General features: G+C 40.2%; 4 protein-coding genes and 1 long non-coding RNA gene across 14 annotated transcripts in view; 4 read left to right on the forward strand and 1 right to left on the reverse strand.

Annotated features, from left to right (window-relative positions):
• The window catches only part of LOC120958823 (armadillo segment polarity protein), a 58,574-nt gene extending 55,112 nt beyond the window's left edge, over positions 1–3,462 (forward strand). For 6 of the 9 annotated variants that reach the window (XM_040381866.2, XM_049606570.1, XM_049606568.1 and 3 more), the window contains one exon: positions 875–3,462. In XM_040381866.2, coding sequence (XP_040237800.1) covers positions 875–1,194 — 320 coding nt within the window. In that variant the 3' untranslated portion in view covers positions 1,195–3,462. The remainder of the gene's footprint in view (positions 1–874) is intronic. The other 3 variants (XR_007452063.1, XR_007452064.1, XM_049606580.1) reach the window with 2 other exon arrangements.
• Positions 1–19,905, forward strand: part of LOC120955849 (uncharacterized) — a 271,175-nt gene that overhangs the window by 224,608 nt on the left and 26,662 nt on the right. The gene's annotated exons all lie outside the window — the stretch shown is intronic.
• LOC120958850 (uncharacterized) lies at positions 3,586–5,992 on the forward strand. The gene is made up of 2 exons (XM_040381912.2): positions 3,586–5,419; positions 5,512–5,992. Exons 1-2 carry the CDS (start codon positions 4,351–4,353, stop codon positions 5,862–5,864), a joined length of 1,422 nt encoding a protein of 473 aa, XP_040237846.1. The 5' UTR covers positions 3,586–4,350; the 3' UTR covers positions 5,865–5,992.
• Positions 11,045–13,007, forward strand: LOC125906736 (uncharacterized). Its single transcript, XM_049607021.1, has 3 exons — positions 11,045–11,140; positions 11,392–11,469; positions 12,095–13,007. Exons 1-3 carry the CDS (start codon positions 11,045–11,047, stop codon positions 12,881–12,883), a joined length of 963 nt encoding a protein of 320 aa, XP_049462978.1. The 3' UTR covers positions 12,884–13,007.
• LOC125906795 (uncharacterized) lies at positions 11,473–16,686 on the reverse strand. Of its 2 annotated transcripts, XR_007452139.1 has the most exons (5): positions 14,646–16,686; positions 14,518–14,570; positions 13,388–14,055; positions 13,236–13,327; positions 11,473–11,941 (listed from the first exon to the last, which is right to left on the reverse strand). It is a non-coding gene; the product is annotated as an uncharacterized LOC125906795 (long non-coding RNA). The 2 variants fall into 2 exon arrangements; XR_007452138.1 differs by having other exon boundaries at positions 14,518–16,684.

A 19,905-nucleotide genomic window follows, 5' to 3' on the forward strand; every position in this document is an offset into this window, starting at 1 on the left:
AATATGCTCTTTGTTGATAGAATTCAAGGTAGTCAAAATCTCATGCATGACCTGTTTTTTTTTTCAATTTTGCATAAAGCCCGGCTTACAGTTCCTGTTAAATTGTTCGTAAACAGGCTGTATTTATTTTGGGAATATCGAACAAAAGAATATCACAGAAATTTGATTCATGTGTTTGAAATGCGGTGACAAGAAATTGAATAAAAGGCGGACTCGAGTACATGTATCACTTCTACGTTGCTGGCTACCCAGTGCATTCACGAATATTTTCGTAAACCACCTTTGTTTAAAATAGCTTGACTCTTGAACTACGGTAATAATTTACGGTCATATATGACACACACACACACACACACACACACACACACACACACACACACACACACACACACACACACACACAGACACAGACACAGACACAGACACAGACACAGACACAGACACAGACACAGACACAGACACAGACACAGACACAGACACAGACACAGACACAGACACAGACACAGACACAGACACAGACACAGACACAGACACAGACACAGACACAGACACAGACACAGACACAGACACAGACACAGACACAGACACAGACACAGACACAGACACAACATAAACAAAATTTATGTTACATTTGGTTTCATTTAATTGATGGTTTTTGTTGAACGTATCGTTTTTAACTATTTATGGTTTTGTTGTTAGATTTTGTATCTTTTAAATATTAAGCATGCTTGTGGTAGATTTAAATTTGTCAAAATTTCATGCAAATGTATCATGTTTTTTCATTTTTTTGATTACAAATAGCAACTTTAGAAAAACAAACTGAAACAAGCAAATGATTTCCATGAACTTTTGAACTTTTTCCATTCATCTTTAGGATACGACACCCTTCCAATAGACTCAATGCAAGGTCTGGAGATTGGAGGAGGCGGTGGTAGCAGCAACGGTGGTGCGACTGGTAATGGCGGCATGGGCGGCCAGCAGCAGCAGTCTGGCGGTGGGCCCGGTTCGGTGGTGATGGGTGGCGGCGGTGCTAGCGGCATGTCCTCGTCCGGTCAGCCAACCTCACCGTACGGTATGGACATGGACGTCGGCGAAATGGAAGCTAGCGAGCTGACGTTTGATCATCTGGACGTGATGCCATCACCGCCGCAGGACAACAACCAGGTTGCCGCCTGGTACGATACCGATCTCTAAAGGGCGGACATACTTTAGCAACGATCAACTTTAGCAGCGGATGTCGCACACTCACATCACAATGCAAACATGCAGGTAGAATGTTCGAAAGAACGAAAGAACAGATGAGGGCTAGGCGATCTGCGATCTAGGTGTAGGGCGCGTCTCTGCAATAACACTTCCATTGCAAACTGGGCTATATTTGGATCATTTTATTTTACAAGTACTAACATTTTTCTTTGCTCGATATAAGGCTATACCGAAAATTTACATTACGCTCTTTCGCACGCCGCGGGTGTGTAGAGAAAAGCATTATTTTATTTTTTGATAACGATTTTACAATATCTTTTAGCTATTGATAGCTAGTAAAGCAAACATATGGGCGGATTTAAGAAAGCACTTATTGTAATCTTTTTCATCCTTTTAAAAATATTTTGTGTGCATCTATGAACGTCTAATCCTCTCAACTATATGCTGGATATTTTTTTAATCATCTAAGGCAGGTCAATCTAACCCCATCACAGGTAAACCTAGAATACATTGAAATGTATTTTTTGAGGTTTTGCTACAAAATACAATAGAACTTTATATAAATTTGCTGGAAATTGTGTAAGGAATTAATTTGAAGGAAAAAAATATAATCGAATTCATGTAGCAAAATTATGGTACTCCCGTATCTATTAAATTGAGACAAGTGTTAGGGAAAGTATTTGAATGGAAACCTATGCATACACAAACAAAACGAATACAATTATCATTATGAAAGCAAACAAGAAAACGAAAAATATTAGTGCTTCCAAAAAAACGAAAACCAAGTTCAATTCGTTTCATCCTCTCTTTTTCTTTTTCTCTCCCTCTCTCTCTCTCTCTCTTTTTATCTCATGTAATCCTTCTTTTCTTCCTCCTCTTCTTCTCTCCCGTTTTCATCTAAAAAGAAGCAATGCTTTCAATGCCAGCAATTTTAATTTACTTATAATTTAAATACTACCAATATTTACATCCCATTTTCTTCTATATTACAATAATATATAAATATATGATTATCGCTAATTGATAAGTTTTACGAACAATGTGCGGACACAATCAGTCACACTCTCTTTCTATCTTTCGTCACATATTTGTACAATTTTGCACAATTTGTTCAATATGTTCCGGGTATCATTTATCAGATGCATTTGTCATAAACTCTCTGCCGTTACCCCGCTCTATGGGATATCTAACGCGTCAGAAGTCGTAAAATGGTGGCATGACGATGTCATGGAATTTTGACGAAAAGTTCTTTAACGAGTTTTTTTAACGAATTTAATTGTTGGGCTTAACCGAAGAAAAGCTTTGACAAATTTCAAGGTTCTATTCAAAACATGTCATAATGAACAGGAAGAACTAGAATAGAAGAAAGTTGTGGACGACGTGTTCTATACGAAGTTGATTCACTCTTTATTAACATATTTCATGTTAAATCATATTTCAAAAGAATAACAAATCATATTTCAAAAGAAAAAAACAATTCTTTTATTTGAAAAATAACTCAGTACAATTCATTTTCTCCGTCGCCTTCCAATTCAGGGCATTTCTATTCTATTCATATTGCCTTCTATTCAGGGCATTCTATAGGAAATGATTTAAAAAAAATGATAAAGATTGTGAAAAGGACGACGGATCGCAATTCTAAGGGTACAACACTTAAACGTATCCTCACCAATGCGGTGAGTTATCCCTTCCATTGTTTTTTTTTTCTTTTTTATTATAATTCACCTCTCCTCACTCGTTTGACTCATGAACAAAAACTTAGTAACAATATTGGCTGGTAATTTATTTCTTAATGAGGAGCAAAAATATCTATAACAGTTCGTTCCATCGATTTATTTAAAGAAAGATTATTCACATGAAAATGGATTGCTGAAAAGAAATAAGGGCAAGATTTGCTGCAATAGAAAAACTCGAGCGGGATGAGCGAATATGGAAAGATATCCGGTTAACAGAATAGAAAAGGACAAATCCATACATTTAATAAAACGGAAGTCGAGTAGAGCTATTTCATAAAAGGAAATGATGAAGCAACCCAGAGAAAAATGTATTTGTTGCAAACTTATTGAACGCAAGGATAGAAGAAGTAAACAGACCTAAACGCACCTTCCCATACACACATCCATAGAGGAGAAATGGTACGAAGTTATTATAGCAAGTAACTTTTTAGCGGTATAATCAATGTTTTATCATTCATCTGATCATGATCCCAAGATATAATAAACAAACAAACAAGAAGAAAATAAACAAGCAAGGAACCAATGCGAGTCAAATAAAACAGAGAAGAGAGAAACTAAAATAACGGTAGAGAAAAAGAATAGCATAAATATATCGGGTATTAAATAAAATTGAAGCAACAAAACAAAATAAATCGGAATGAGACAAAAGCAACAGCGAGAGCGAGAGAGAGACAGAGGGAAAAACAGGGAAAAACGACATCGCAGAACTGTCTCACCGGCACGGGTCACACGGAACATGGATTTTCGAAAGCGCCTGCTGTGTATCGCACGCCCCACTGCTAACTTGGTTTTTCTTCAGTTTTCAACTCAATTGCACATTCGCTAGAACAGGTTTCATGGTCCGCTTCTGCAATTGCTTGATTGCTACTGGAAAGATAAAAACGGACGGGGCTGAGCGATGTTGTCCTAAAACGTTGATGTTCCAGAAAAACGGGGGCTAGATTGGGGTAAATCATCATACGCCTTTTTTTACGTAACGACCTATGCGGTCATGCCGCCCTATACAAGATTTAGAGACTGATTGAGTACTACACAGTCAGATAGTCAATTCTTGCTACGGGCATTCAGGCACGTTGTTAAGTCGCGCGTTCCTTGTCAATGCCATTCATAAAAAACCTGATTGTGGAATATCTGGAGTACGCCTTAGCTGTTGATACTATTTGGGAGGTTGGAGTTGCATTTGTCGTTGCATTACCATTGACAGAATGTGTAGTGTCTTGTATCAGCCAGCAGCAATAGCGTTTAACACACTCAGAATGCGTGACGTGTGCATATTAGACGTTCAACGTTAGCGACGACAATTACAGCTTCTGGGTGATTTCTCCTCCCACGCAAGGGTGATGTTTACCGACACGCTCCCGTGCGTCCCTCCGCCGATGCACATGACTGCAAAATGGTCTGACTGATCGCGATGCACCTGCACCCTTGGAACACACTTCTTCCACGATATGCCACACGCGCCGGAAGTTGCAGTTGCAACACGAAAGCTGACTCGACCAGTTTGGTCGCAACATTGAAGGAAGAGCTCGGTACTGCTATGAATTCTCGGTTCCTACTAGTGGCACTGCTATTGCGGATATCACGGGCCGATTGGGTCGAGATACCGCAGGTCAAACCATCGCCTCCGCTAACCCAAGGAGTATCCATCAGCACCACAATCAAACCCGCCACCATCGACGGTCACGTGTTATCCCACTCGCATCTGCTATTGTCCCATCTTTCTGGCGACCGGAGAAGAGTGGGCAGTCATTGGTTGCCATCTGTAGCTGGTGGTAGTGGCAGTAGCAGTAGTACCTCCTCTTATATCCGCTGGCATCGACCTGTAAATGATTTACTCGAAAACCATGGCCTAAACATGAGCGAATCTCGTCGGGTACCAGCCTGGGTGGGTACAACGACCTGGCAAGAAGCACATCAACACCCGTCCGTTACGCTAGTGAATATTTCAAACAAGATGGAACAGTTGCACGATGCCGAAAGTGACGAGGACTCGCATGGCGACGGTCAGTACCCGGTGATACACACAGAGCTGCTTCCGTTCGGAAATCGGTACGAGGAAGAGTCGATCGAATCGATCGCTGCGAACGGAGCACCAAAGGCCATCCTTCATTATGTGGCACCGTCCGTGGCTCACTTTGACGATTTCGATGACTACGACGAAATATTGCCGCAGGTGCATCAGGTGAAGCCAAAACCTCCGAACAGCGAGATAGAAGTAGAGGAGGAGGAGGAGTACGTAGAAGAGGAAGACCTAGAAGAGGTGCACGAACCGGATAGGACCATCGAGGAATTTGAAACAGTGGAGCAAGCGAAACTACCGAGTAATCTTCATGTGCATCCCCAACCACCGACGGGACTAGGTGGATTTCTCGACTTTCTCCGACGCATGCAGGTCAGCTTCGTGCAGCGAACGGCACACACGATCGGTGACAAGATAAGAATGCTGGCCGGGATGCGCGATCAGCTCCTGAGCACCATTGGTAAATTCTGCGGCATCAATATTGAGACTTATCAATAATGTCAGACATCCATAAACTATCTATAGCATTGCCCTCTTTTCTCCACTTCCCAGAGCGACGGATTGCCGTTCTATGGCGGGGTAACAACGATATGTACCAGTCCGAGCAGCGTAGCCGGGCCAAGCGCGGTTGGATGGAACCGCACGCAGACACGGAGGCCATGGACTTCCCGTCAGCCGAAGGGGCGCTGCTTACCATTTCTTTTCTCACCTTCGCCGTATTTCTGATCAAGCTGGTGCTACAGGTGATCAACACGATCAAGGCGAAACACTACACGTACAGCACATTCGCGGCGGCCACACCGGTGTCGGGCGGATTACTAGTTAAACGCACCCGGCGCCAAACGGTTGATCCGCACGAACTGCAGGTGATCCTGGGTGCACTCAATGGCTTTCGGCCCACGTAGTACACCACCTCAGGCGTGTGCTGCTTACTTTTTGGAGGCAATTTTACAAGCTGTCTATAATTCATTTCTCATTTGATTGAAACACGTGGCACAAGCAATAATAAAAAAGGAAATCGTCTTGCTTTTAACCGTAGAGTTGGAAAAAATTAACGTTTGAAAGTTTTGATGCAAAAAAATAACGATTTTCATAGGTAAACAATGCATTATATATTTTAATGCTGTATGCAAGTAATGCCGACCATATATTCTCTTCTATTTCATTTATTCATTTAGTTTATTCATTTTATTATAAAAATAACGGTCAAATTGAAATTTGGAATCGCTTGAATTTGACTCGAAAATAAGCACAATACGAAAAGAGGAAGAAGAGAAACGTCATTCTCCATACAAAATGTATTATACGGACGTCATACGAGGCGTAAACTCAAAAAGTTTACGCTTGATTTGTATGGGAGAGCGTAAACTTCCTGTCAAAAGATTTCAGGGTTGTATGGCTGAAATCCAGTTTACGCCAAAGTTTACCGTAGCAATAGACGATGCGCAATCTCAGATTGCGCATATATTTATCTGTCAAAAAGATATATCGTTTCCGCGAAGCCAACCCTGAGCTATAAACATCATTTGCATGCGTTGAGTTGTTTTGTTTTGGTTTCCGCCACAATTGAGCGAGTTAATTCGTGAGCAGCTTCATTTTCCAGCCATGAGTGATGATTTATCAAACAACGATCATAATTACAACCGGCGTCTTCGGCGAAACCGTCGGTGGTGGATGCGACCAGTTTTCTTCCGCAGAAGACAGGATGGAAATCGTCTGTTGGACGACATCAAGGCCGAAATGGTAAACGATACGATAAAAAATTTTATGCGGATGAAACACGAAGATTTCGATCGTCTTTATGCTTTGGTCGGTCCAGAAATAAGCCGCATGGATACTGTAGAGAGTAGCTGTGTAAAGGTTGCTGGTTGGAACAAGACTATATTTCTAGAATCTTACATTAATAATCATAGCCTACTATTTTACTCAAGGCTTGCTCTTCAACACTCCTCCTCAAGCCTCAGAGATACCCATTAACTCGCGACTAATCTCGAATTTAGTCCGTTGCAATGGTTTAGTAAGTCCATCTGCAATCTGGTCCTCCGTGCTAACATATTCTAGAGTGACAATCCCACGGCTGAGAGCATCTTTGATGAAATGGTGACGAATATCAATGTGTTTCGTTCGTGGATGATACCCACCATTCTTCGCGATCGCAATGCAGCTTTGATTGTCACAACGAATTTCAATCACTTCATCCGCATTCGCCAGTTTCGCAGAAAGTCCGCGCCACCATGAGGCTTCCTGTACCGCCGCCGATACAGACATGTATTCAGCCTCACACGTAGATAAGGCTACCGTCGGTTGCTTCTTGCACATCCATGAAATTGCTCCTCCTTGCGCCATAAAGATGTTGCCAGTGGTGGATTTTCGTTCATCTGGATCAGATCCCCAATCAGCATCACAGTAACCGATAATTTTCGAATCTACATTTTTTTTTGTAAACCAATTTAAAATTAGAAGTCCCTCGAAGATAGCGCATAACATGCTTCACTCCGTTCCAGTGTTTTTGTCCTGGATTTTTGTTGAATCGACTCAGCATGTTCACCGCGTACAGAATGTCTGGTCGAGTACTTTGTGCCAAATACATCAAACACCCAACGGCTTCTTGATACGGCACATCTTTCATCGCAGCAGTTTCATTGTTACTCTTCGGACTTTCTTCCTTGGTCAGCTTCTCACTGTTGTTCATTGGAACTGCCACTGGTTTACATTTATCCATATTGAACCTCTTTAAAATAGATTCTATGTAGATTTCTTGATCCAACTTGATGGTTTCTTTTGTCCGTTGAATCCTTATACCTAGGCAGTGCTGTGCTGCTCCTAAATCCTTCATACGGAAACAACTACAAAGATGTTTCTTCAGCTGCTTTTTCCATGCCACATCGTTGCTAAAAATCATCATGTCGTCAACGTATATAGCAACGATAATGATCTTACCTCCTTCGCTACCTACATACACGCAAGGATCGTACTGAGTTGGTATCAGGCCGAACCGTTGTAATGCTGCATCCAGTTTGTTGTTCCAAACTCGGCTCGCCTGCTTCAAACCATAAATAGCTTTGTTAAGTTTACATACCAACGTTTTCCGCTGTCCATCAACGAAGCAAGGTGGTTGCTCCATGTAAATATCTTCATCAAGATCTCCTTGCAGAAATGCTGTTACTGCATCCATTTGATCTATCATCAGATCATGCTTGATAGCCAGGGCAAAAAGGTATCGCAGCGAACAATACCGTACCACGGGAGCGTACGTTTCATTATAATCTTCCCCCTTTCGCTGTGAGAATCCTTTGACGACCAAACGAGCCTTGTATCGAGTTAAATTTCCAGATGAATCGCATTTAGTCCGATACACCCATTTGCATTTTATGGCTTGTCTTCCTTTCGGGAGCGAAGTTAGCGTCCAGGTTTTGTTCTCCATCAGAGCGTTATACTCCTCCTGCATGGCAGTCCCCCATTCTTTGCTATCATCCCTAGCGAGTGCTTCTTGGTGTGAAACAGGATCAGCATATGTTCCACTGTACATACCAGACGCAACTGCTACAAAGCCATCGACATCGCTTCCGGAAAACCCAAGAAAATCACTCGAATCGTCTTCAGATTGTACCATCGTTTCTGTACTAGTGTTGTTTTCGTCATCTGTCGTACTTTCATCGAGTTCACCATCCGTTTCTGCATCATTTTCTTCCAACGTGCTGTCTGATCCAGCATCGGGTGCAAAATTGGGAACCGGGATTTGCACAGGTTGGATTGAAGTTGTTTCCTCGATGTCCAGTCTAACGAATGTTCTTCTTGGCTCTTGCATTGCTGTAACTGTCACGTTCGATGAACAACCTTCATCTAAAAAAATTACTTCGCGGCTAATGATCGTTTGCTTCTTTTTATGGTCGTACAGACGATATCCTTTCGTTTCTTCATCAAAGCCAGTCAGAACGCACTCATGAGATTTCGGATCCCATTTACGTCGCTTCTCCTTCGGAATCATTACCATCGCTTTCGTTCCAAACACACGCAGATGTGAAAGATCAGGTTTTCTTCCATTCCACGCTTCTTCAGGAGTTAAATTGTGTCCACGTGTAGGAGAACGATTGATAAGATAAACTGCTGTTGAAACCGCCTCCGCCCAAAAACCTTTGGTCATGTTTCCTTCGAACAGTAAACACCGCGCCATTTCCACAATAGTTCTGTTGGCACGTTCCGCCAGTCCATTTTGCTGTGGTGTGTATCCGTTCGAAGTTTCATGGCGGATGCCCTCTTTCTGCAAGAACGATGTTAGGGATTTGTTCATATATTCCTTACCGTTATCTGTACGTAGTGTTTTAAGCTTCCTTCCGCTTTGACGCTCCGCCATCGCGTGGAATCTCTTGAAGGCTTCGAAAACTTCTACTTCAGATTTCGTCTTAAGGAAATAAACGAATATACGCCTCGTCTTGTCATCGATGAACGTGATGTAGTATCGATGTCCACCAAGCGAGTGCGTTTCCATCGGTCCATTAATGTCCGAATGAACCAAATCCAAGACATTTTCAGCTCGAGAACCTATCTTCGGAAACGGTAACTTCGAATGTTTGCCTAACGGGCAAACTCTGCAATCCGCACCGTCCATATTTTTCAATGTGATGCCAGTTGCCAAACCACCAGCAAGTTTCTTGAGATTCACAGCACCCAGATGCCCCATCCGTTTATGCCACAATTCGAAACTTTCTGCTGTGTTACACGACAGAGCCTCCTTCATGTTGTTCGCTACCTGTTCCACCTTGAACTGATTATTGTTGTGAATACCAGTAAGCACCAACTTGCCGCTAGGGTTATATACTTTGCAACCTTTGGTGTTGAATTGAACAGTATATCCCTTTTCTACCATCCTGCTAACCGAAAGTAAATTCGATGTTAAACCTGGAATCAGCTTTACATCGCTGATCGTTACAATCTCTTCCATGCATTTCGGTTGTATTATAGCAGTTCCACGAGCGACAATGTCCAGAGTTCCTCCGTTAGCAGCAACTACTTTACCTGTTGCGTTTTGCAGGTTGCTCAATAAATCCTTGTTGCTAGTCATGTGCGCATACGCTGCCGAATCCAAAATCCACTCGTTAGCTTCACTGTTTCCAAATGTCGATAGCACCGTACACAACGTTGTTCCTCCTTTTCGATCATCCTTGCAGAATTTCGCAATATGACCATACCGGCCACATTTCCTACATTGCGGACCTTTCGACGAAGAAGGCTTCTGTTTTGGCTTGAAAACTTCACGACGTTTGTTAGTGGCTAACGCTTGAACATTTTCGTTACGTAGCAACGGCCTCTCTTGAAGAAGTTTTGTCTTCACATAGTCGCCTGTGATTGCAACACCAGAATTCTCCATAGCCAAAATCATCGGTCGATACTCTTCCGGTAAACCAGCCAAAAGAATCATTCCTACCCACAAGTCGGGCAATTTGAAACCAATGGCATTTAGTTGGTTTGCCGTGGATATTACCTGATTCACGTATGAATTCATTGAGCCACATGTATCCAAATCAGACTTAATCAGCTTGTGAAGCAAGCCGATTTGCCTAGAAAGCCCTTTATCCTCAAACGCCATTTCCAATTTGTCCCAAGCAGATCGAGCCGATTCCGCGTCTTCAATATGGACATAAATTGTTGGGTCGAGTAAAAGGATGAGCTTCAATCTGGCTTGCAAATCCTTTTTTTCGTCCACCGTTTCGAAAGTTCCATCCTCTTTTTTCACAGGTTTTACTACTTCCCAAAGTCCTTCGAGTTGTAGAAACGTTTTAGCAGCAAACTTCCAGGATGTCCAATTTTCCCGACCGAGCAGACGTTCAATGGAGGGAATACTTGTCGAACCGACGAAACTTGACGAGGAATTGCTTGAGCTAGGAAGCGCCATTTTCACTAAACTTTCTAGATTCAAGTCTTCGATATTCTGGATCTTTAATCAATTTTCGAGTCTGGGCCCATAACCTGTAGAGAGTAGCTGTGTAAAGGTTGCTGGTTGGAACAAGACTATATTTCTAGAATCTTACATTAATAATCATAGCCTACTATTTTACTCAAGGCTTGCTCTTCAACAGATACAAATATGCGAGAAGCGATCACGGCCCAAGAAAGGCTTTTAATAACATTGCGGTATTTGGCAACGGGGGAGACATTTGCAAGTTTGCAATACTTGTTTCGGGTAAGTATGTTTTGTTTTTTTTCTTGTTTCGGCGGTCCGATTGGAGACGGTAGCTGCGTCGGTCTTTTCCATGGCAGCACCGTGGCAGCATCGAATCTCATTCAAACCGTCTCCTCGTACGCAGGACTGATAAAACTTTTTCGGACAAAAGCAAGTGAAGAGAAGTCAGCAATCGAAAACGATGCAAGAGCCTAATGTTGAACGAATTAAAATGAAATGTTCGGATTTTAATGAGTATTGTATAATTTTAGGTTTCTAAATCATCGATTGCCAAAATTGTAAAGGATGTGTGTGCTTGTTTAAATAAACATTTGCGGAGCTATGTAAAGGTATGTTTTTGTAATTTTTTTTATTTTATTTTTTATTGTGTTCCAGATCCCACTCCAGCATCGTCTGCCGCAAACGATTAGTGGCATCGTTTTGTTGGTCTGGTGGTAAATGGATTAACCATGCCCCCACCCACTGGCCAAACATGGACAAATAATTTTCCATCGCTGGAGTGGGTGCTGGGCTTGGTGCTGGGGTCGGTGCTGGGGTCGGTGCTGGGGTTTGTGCTGGGGTTGGTGCTGGAGTTGTTGTTGCTCGGATTGGTGCTGGGATCGGTACTGGAGTTCGTGCTGGGGTTGGTGCTGTAGTTGGTGCTGTAGTTCGTGCTGTTGTTGGTGCTGGATTTGGTGCTGGGATTGTTGGTGCTGGGATTGTTGGTGCTGGGATTGTTGGTTGGGGCGGAATTGAGGAATAGGAACAAGAAGGGATTGGGTGGGCTTGGGTGGAGGTGTCTTGTTCTAGGTCGTCATCGAACTGAAAAGAGAGATAAAAAATAATGAGATAGCATAATCAAAAAGTTACAAAATAAATAAGGTTGCATTGATATCCAACGACGAGCAATACATATGAGTTAAATTTATGAAATATATAATTAATTTATCTTTGTATGTGTTATTATCATTTCAGATGCCGTCCACAGCAGAAGAATGGAAGGAGAAATCAAAAAAGTTTGAACAAAGGTGGAATTTTCCGCATGCAATTGGGTCCATTGATGGCAAACACGTACAAGTGGAAAAGCCTAGTAATAGTGGATCAGAGTATTACAACTATCAACATTATTTCAGCATTGTTTTACTTGCGGTAGTAGATGCCGATTACAACTTTTTACATGCAGATATTGGAGGAAAAGGTGGAATATCTGACGGAGGTGTATTTAAAAACACACGCTTATACCAGAGGCTGGAAAACAACAGTTTGAATGTACCGGAACCTGAACCACTGCGAGTTCCATATGCAATGCGAGTACCTTACTTTCTTTTAGGCGATAAAGCGTTTGCTTTTACCAGGTACTGCATTCGACCATTTGGAGGCATGCATGCGGAAGGGACAATTGAAAGAGTTTTCAACAAACGTCACTCTCGTGCTCGAATGATCGTTGAAAATGTGTTCGGGATTTTAGCCAACCGTTTCCGCATTAATAAAAGCCCGATTCTGCTAGAGCCAGAAGATGCTAAAACGGTTATTATGACAACAATATATCTCCATAATTTTCTTCGACAGAGTGCTTCACGCAATACATACACTCGCCCTTCATCTTTTGACAGGGTCGTCAATGGGCGTTTTGTAGAAGGCGAGAGAGCTCCAGCTACAATGAGCGGACTACAAGGCATACCCTGTCGCACGCCAAACGACTTGTTGAATATACGTTTACACATTGCACATGATCTTAAGTATAATAACCAACTTAATCATTAATGCAATACAACTCTTTGTATGTGTCAATTATTAAGCTAATTAGTAGTTATTAAATCGTAGAATGTGCGTAGATTACATGCAATTATACATTATATGAATAATATGCTAACCCACATCGTCGTTAGTACACTTGTACCTTTGCATTGTCCACCCACCATTGTTTAGATGAAAGAATGGTTCAACGTGAATCACGCTTGGCAAGTTATTCAGATAAAACGATTTATTTGCGATCGTTTGAGAACGGTCCATATGAGGCTTCAACCCATGACGGGCATGTTGTTGCTGTGCCACAGGACCGCCCTTAACTCGCAGTGAAATATAAAATTTACAGATAAATAACAAAACAACTTACCGTATCGAGATGCGTGCCGTCCTTCATGGTATCATCGAGGAACCTCATCGCGTCGAAGGCGAACCATCTTGGGTGGAAGACGTCCTCAGCCGCTACGAATGATAAAATTATGTCATTGAACAATTTCATATTATTTTAAATTTGATTAGTACCTGCTCCGCTTTGCTGACTTTTACGCAGCTTGGACTTATAAGTCCTGTAGCTGGTCAGCAGCTTCCTCCACTGGTAGCTCGCCTCTTCGACGGTGAGGTCCGAGAGTCCACCAATCTCGGTCCACGCATCCCTTCGCCGAATACCGTTTTTGTAGAACTCCGACCGCTTTTGCCATAAAGCAGGCCGTCGTTCCACCTCGGCAATTAGCCGAAGGCTTTTCTCAACATTCTGGAAGCAAATCAATAATAAAAAAACGATTAATCTCGACTCTATTCATTCACCATCCCCATGACCCCGTTATTATTTTGATGGCCCGGAAGATGCAGCAGTTTTCTTCCATTATCAGTCCTCTAACTCGGGAGAGCTGTAATATAAAATATTTAAATATACATAAACGTTCCTGTAAAAATAAGAAAGTTTTTTTTAATCGCAGCGGCAACAGCAATAGCTTCCATTGTAGCAGTTGGGGTAGAGGTTGCAGCAAAAATGGTGCAGGAAAGCAGGGCCAGCAGGAATAGTTGGTATTCCGAAATATAAGAAAGATTTCCTGTTGGAAGAAGACCAAAACCGCATAACCTACATTCCAGAATTCCAAACGATTATTAGTGTATGCGGACTAATAAGAAACATAACATCCCGTGGTACAGCCAGGTCAGTTCTCAAAGAGCTGCAATGTACAAATAAAACATTTCAGTTCAATGGTTTATTCCTGTAACAATAAAGACTAGCTAGGTACATTAAATTAGTACAATTTTTACAATTTACTATTTTTACAATTTAATTTTTTTACAATTTTTGCAATCTACAATTTTTACAATTTGACTTTTTAACAATCTACAATTTTTACAATTTTTTTTAACAAACTGCAAAGCAGCTGTCGTTTAAAAAAATTGCCGGTAGCTGGAGAAGCAGCAGCGGTGTTGTTTTTTTTCCAAGCCGGAAAATAATCGAAATTTAATAATAATTCAATTGTTGCCCATATTTCTAAATTTCTTTAGTATAACCGCATACACAAATCACAAACACTGAACATATATCATTTAAGGAAAAATAAAGCTACAAAAAAAACCCAAGCATTGCTTCCACTAAAAAAACACCGGTATAAAAAACAGAATGATTATATATTTACCAATTTTATATAGTTCCGGCGATTCGGCACGTTCGGCGATTCGTTCTCCATGGCTGTAATCAAAATTTAATTAGATTTTTGGCTCAAAAATCAACGCTCATCTCATATTTTTTCGTTTCAATACCTACCGCTATATGTAAACAAACGTATTAATCCAAGATTGCGCTAAGATTGCGCATGAATTTTCGAGATTTATATGTCCGAGATATATAAATATTTTTTGACAGATAAATATATCAAATCGGGCCGTTTGACAGATAAATATATGCGCAATCTGAGATTGCGCATCGTCTATTGCTACGGTTACGCTTCGTGTGACGTCCGTATTATACGGACGTCACACGAGGCGTAAACTCAAAAAGTTTACGCTTGATTTGTATGGGAGAGCGTAAACTTCCTGTCAAAAGATTTCAGGGTTGCATGGCTGAAATCCAGTTTACGCCAAAGTTAACGCTTCGTGTGACGTCCGTATATGGAATACACGGGTATGCTGGTTGCCAACTTACGTGGTAAAGTTAAAAAAAATCAAAATAAAATACTTATAGGCTGTTTAAAATTACAACTTATGCACCAAAAAATCAGAAATTAAAAGTTGGGAGGCTTCGGAAAATTTCAGGTCAATAAAAGCAATGAATCAAAAGTTATTGCAGTTTAAAGTTAAAAAAATACCCGGGTATCCGGTTGCCAACTTCCCAAGCGAAATTTTTCGGGGATAATGAACATAAACTCATGCCATCTATTTCTATTCATCAGCTCTACTCTCTCACACGCATCGATGAACTTTTACACATCTCTTTGTTCATTGTGCTATATTTGAAGGGTTTAAAACTGATAGATAACGATTCATGTTCATGAACTAGTACAGGCGGTCCCCGAGATACACGGTTAATGGGGACCGAAAACGGCAACAAAATACCGCGTATCTCGAATTTCCGCGTAAGTCGAATCTCGTGGTTTCCAGCTAAAATATCAGTAATGTTCGTGTAACTTTGCAAGTAGGGGGAGGTTATAGTTACTTTATGAATTAGTTGATATGATTCTTACTGAATATAACAGTTTTAAACCATTTGAAATAGTTTTTAACATTCGATCAAAACGGAAATTATTTGGCAATTTAAAATTGATGTGTCAAATCAGTACAATTTGCTCAAAGAATTGTCAAATTTAGAAAACCGCGTATCTCCGAATCCGCGTATAAGAGGTACCGTGTATCTCGGGGACCGCCTGTAGTGGTCAAATGGTAATGGTGTAATGTTTGCACCATGGTCGACATGAGTTCAATTCCATTTTTATTGTTTTTATTGGATGATTTAAAGTTTTGATTTCTTTTTAAAACATGCAGCTCCAGTAACTTCAGACCCCTTTACTCATTGTTAGAAATGCGTGTTTAATAGTCAATCTATTATTTTTATTGTTTTATTTATTTCTTTTAATTCATTTAGTATCAGTACCCCTTCATACAACAAAACAAGCAAATAGTACGATCATGAATAATAATATGGTGGCGCAACTGGCAAAGTGATTCGAAGTAGAAATAGCGATGTGGTTGGTAGCATCAAGGATGAAGCATGAGCATGAATTGGAATATGAGGGAAGGGAATGAATCCGAATGTTCATTTCTATTTTTAGCTCTTTTTTGCATGGGTTCATCCTTCACGTGTGTTCACTATCCCCGAAAATGATCTGTATTTCGCTGGTCTTTTCGGGGATAATTCGTTAACGAACTATCCCCGAAAAGACCAGCGAAAACCAGCGTGATCGAGAGCGTGGGTTAACCCTATTCCAGGCAACGATTTTGATCGATTTTGATTGCTCATTTCTCTGATTATAGGAATCCGATTGACTTGAAATTTGGAATATGTGTGTAATCCACAGCCATCTTTCACTGAAATTTTTCGTAGAATTTTTTGAGTATAAATAACCTGTTTTTTAGAATTAAATTTTTCAATACCCCTATTCCAGGCAACCGGGCTACCCGGGTAGCCAGCAACTTTGGAAGCTTATAACTTTTGAATGGGTAATCCAATATTGATGCAATATTCTGATGAAAATTAAAAAAACTAATGCAGTTTCTATAACTGTGCATAGATTGGTTCAACTCGCTACCGTTTTTTAGTTATAGCTTTTCAAAGTTGGCAGGATTTTTTTGAAAATAATTACAAAATGTGAAAAATATTTTTTTCAGTACTATACAAAATTTTCACAGCAAAATGGCTCCAAAAGCTTTGAGAACTGTATGTTACAAGTATTGTATACATTTTTCATAATTTTTCTATGAGCCATAAAAAAGATAAAGGAGTTTTGATTTGAATAAAAACCGTTACATTATGACCCTTGCTGGTAGAAAGACACCAACATCAAATAAACTTCACACTAATAGTTTTATCTCAGCGTCTTTAAAATATATAATCAACATAACTTACCAATAGAGACCATTTTATCATGTTTTTGCATTTGTCGCAGATGTGCATTTTATAAAATTATTATGCCCACTGTATTGTAACGGTTTTTATTCAAATCAAAACTCCTTTATCTTTTTTATCACTCATAGAAAAACTCTGAAAAATTTATACAATACGTGTAACAACAGTTCTCAAAGCTTTTGGAGTCATTTTGCTGTGAAAATTTTGTAAAATACTGAAAAAAATGTTTTTAACATTTTGTAATTATTTTGAAAAAAATCCTGCCAACTTTGAAAAACTATAACTAAAAAACGGTAGCGAGTTGAACCAATCTTTGAACAGTTATAGAAACTGCATTAGTTTTTTTAATTTTCATCAGAATATTGCACCAATATTAGATTTCGCATTCAAAAGTTATAAGCCTCCAAAGTCGCTGGCTACCCGGGTAGCCCGGTTGCCTGGAATATGATGTATTTTTGGTTGCCAGTGACAGGGTTAAAAATATCAGGTGGTGGACTCTAGTGCATTTTGACAATTCGCCACTTGACGTAAGGTCCCCAGGGTTCAAACTTTGTTTACATTTATTAAATTTGTTCATATAATTTATCTACCCCATTTTTTCGATAAAACATTTTTTAAAAATATATTTTGGGCTTCACGAGTTCTTATTTAACATTAAAACATGGATTAAAGTGTGTTATTCTGTGTTATTCCGTGAATTTATTCTATAATTCTTTGTTTTTTGATGATAAAAATTAAGAAAGCATTATTTTTTTCAATTTTCACATTAATTCCTTATTATCTACGAGCTGCATGGACAATTTACGTGATACGGACGTCACACGAAGCGTAAACTTTGGCGTAAACTGGATTTCAGCCATACAACCCTGAAATCTTTTGACAGGAAGTTTACGCTCTCCCATACAAATCATGCGTAAACTTTTTGAGTTTACGCCTCGTGTGACGTCCGTATGAGACTAGAACTCTTACTCACATGATTTTAAATTTCGTGCATAATAAAAATCATCAAATCTTTTGTTAATATATCTCATTTTTTCGATAAAACCAATAGATACACAAAAATGCACATAATAACAAAGAAATCTGTTCTATTTGCTAAGCTTTGTGAAACCAATGGTTAACGGCTCTAAAATGACGTAAAGTCCCTCAACTATGGCGACCCCCCAAAGGCCCTAATCCACCACCTGATATTTTTAATCCACCTTGATTTTATCGGAAGGTCTGTCAAAATTTTAAATGGGATTTGACAGATAACGTTGGACGTGCGATTTCGTCGTACGACCAAGGATAATGAACAGTCATTATCCGATATACGCTATCGCACGGGACCGAGCGCAATAGCGTATCTCGAGTTTTCGCGTATAGCGGATTCCTATGGAAAAATAGTTTACACTACCGGTTCAAGGGTTGAAATATAGCGTCACAGAGTTTTGCATTGAAGTTTTTTGTTATAAAACTAGTATCTTCTGCACAAATTGCAAAATGCATTAAGAACACTAAGGAAATTCAAAAAGAGCATAAAATATTTCAAATATTTAAAATATTTGCAAAAAATAAATGGAGCTGTCAAACTTAGAGGAATCGCGTACTGCGAATTCGCGTATATCGAGTATCGCGTACTGCGGATAATTGCTGTATTTAGAAGGTTGATTTTTATCGCTTTTGCTGGGCGACATTGTGGGGGACATCTGTCACTCTCTGCATACAAATTTCATTACAACCATCACCACCGCACCAGCCCTCCCCGATTTTTATACAGGAGCCCCCGGAAGAGATATGTCAAGTCGAGAAATGTCATTTTGCTCTGAACAACTTCACCTTGTCATTTATAACACCTTGGCCCCAATGACTGTATATGCAACACAACTCAATTCACCGTTCAAATAGACATAGAGCAAAAACGTCGCGCGCGATGATATCTCGTGCTACAACAAGTAGTTCAATTTTGCAAACAGAGCTATTTGTCTCGCGCGACATTTCTGCTTGGTCCGAAACAATCGAAAACAAAAATAAATAAATTTTAACACATTTTAACTCATTTTTTTTAAATGTTTGTAAACAAAAAGCATGTAGGTTGACTGGGCTAAATGAGCTACTTTTATCTACGCGCAGTGAAATTTTTAGCTACTTTTTGTCACGCGAAACGTTCTCGCTCTATGCCTATTTGAACTGCCACTTGAGACGTATTTCTATTCTGAGAGCGTTTCTACCAAGGATAATGTATTTAGAAGGTTGATTTTTATCGCTTTTGCTGGGCGACATTGTGGGGGACATCTGTCATTCTCTGCATACAAATTTCATTACCCCGCACCAGCCCTCCCCGATTTTCATACCGGAGCCCCCGGAAGAGAAATGTCAAGTCGAGAAATGTCATTTTGCTCTGAACAACTTCACCTTGTCATTTATAACACCTTGGTTTCTACCAAGGTTTCTACCTTGTCATTTATAACACCTTGGAAATTGCTCTGAACAATTTCACCTTGTCATTTATGACACCTTGGTTTCTACCAAGGTGTTATAGATGACAAGGTGAAGTTGTTCAGAGCAAAATGACATTTCTCGACTTGACATTTCTCTTCCGGGGGCTTCGGTATAAAATTTGGGTAGGGCTGGTGCGGGGTAATGAAATTTGTATGCAGAGAATGACAGATGTCCCCCACAATGTCGCCCAGCAAAAGCGATAAAAATCAACCTTCTAAATACATTATCCTTGGTAGAAACGCTCTCAGAATAGAAATACGTCTCAAGTGACAGTTCAAATAGGCATAGAGCGAGAACGTTTCGCGCGACAAAAAGTAGCTAAAAATTTGCTACTAATAGAATGTCAGCAAAACAATTTCAGAAGCTCAAGATTCACTTTAGCTGTCAAACGTTGTTGTTTCACCGCACCGATGCTATTTTCAATAGCGCAAATTGATTTTTAAATCGCTCAAGTTGTTTTTTTAGTGGCCTTTCGCATCGTTTT

The sequence above is a fragment of the Anopheles coluzzii genome, chromosome X (assembly GCF_943734685.1).
Source record: "Anopheles coluzzii chromosome X, AcolN3, whole genome shotgun sequence".
Taxonomy (NCBI): domain Eukaryota; kingdom Metazoa; phylum Arthropoda; class Insecta; order Diptera; family Culicidae; genus Anopheles; species Anopheles coluzzii.

Bases quoted from the DNA above. Each gene is read 5' to 3' on its own strand.
- LOC125906736 (XM_049607021.1), top strand. From the start codon at position 11,045: ATGCGAGAAGCGATCACGGCCCAAGAAAGGCTTTTAATAACATTGCGG. The intron at 11,141-11,391 runs GTAAGTATGTTT...GTATAATTTTAG, and splicing joins GTTTGCAATACTTGTTTCGG to GTTTCTAAATCATCGATTGC. The intron at 11,470-12,094 runs GTATGTTTTTGT...TTATCATTTCAG, and splicing joins ATTTGCGGAGCTATGTAAAG to ATGCCGTCCACAGCAGAAGA.
- LOC120958850 (XM_040381912.2), top strand. From the start codon at position 4,351: ATGCACCTGCACCCTTGGAACACACTTCTTCCACGATATGCCACACGC. The intron at 5,420-5,511 runs GTAAATTCTGCG...TCCACTTCCCAG, and splicing joins TCAGCTCCTGAGCACCATTG to AGCGACGGATTGCCGTTCTA.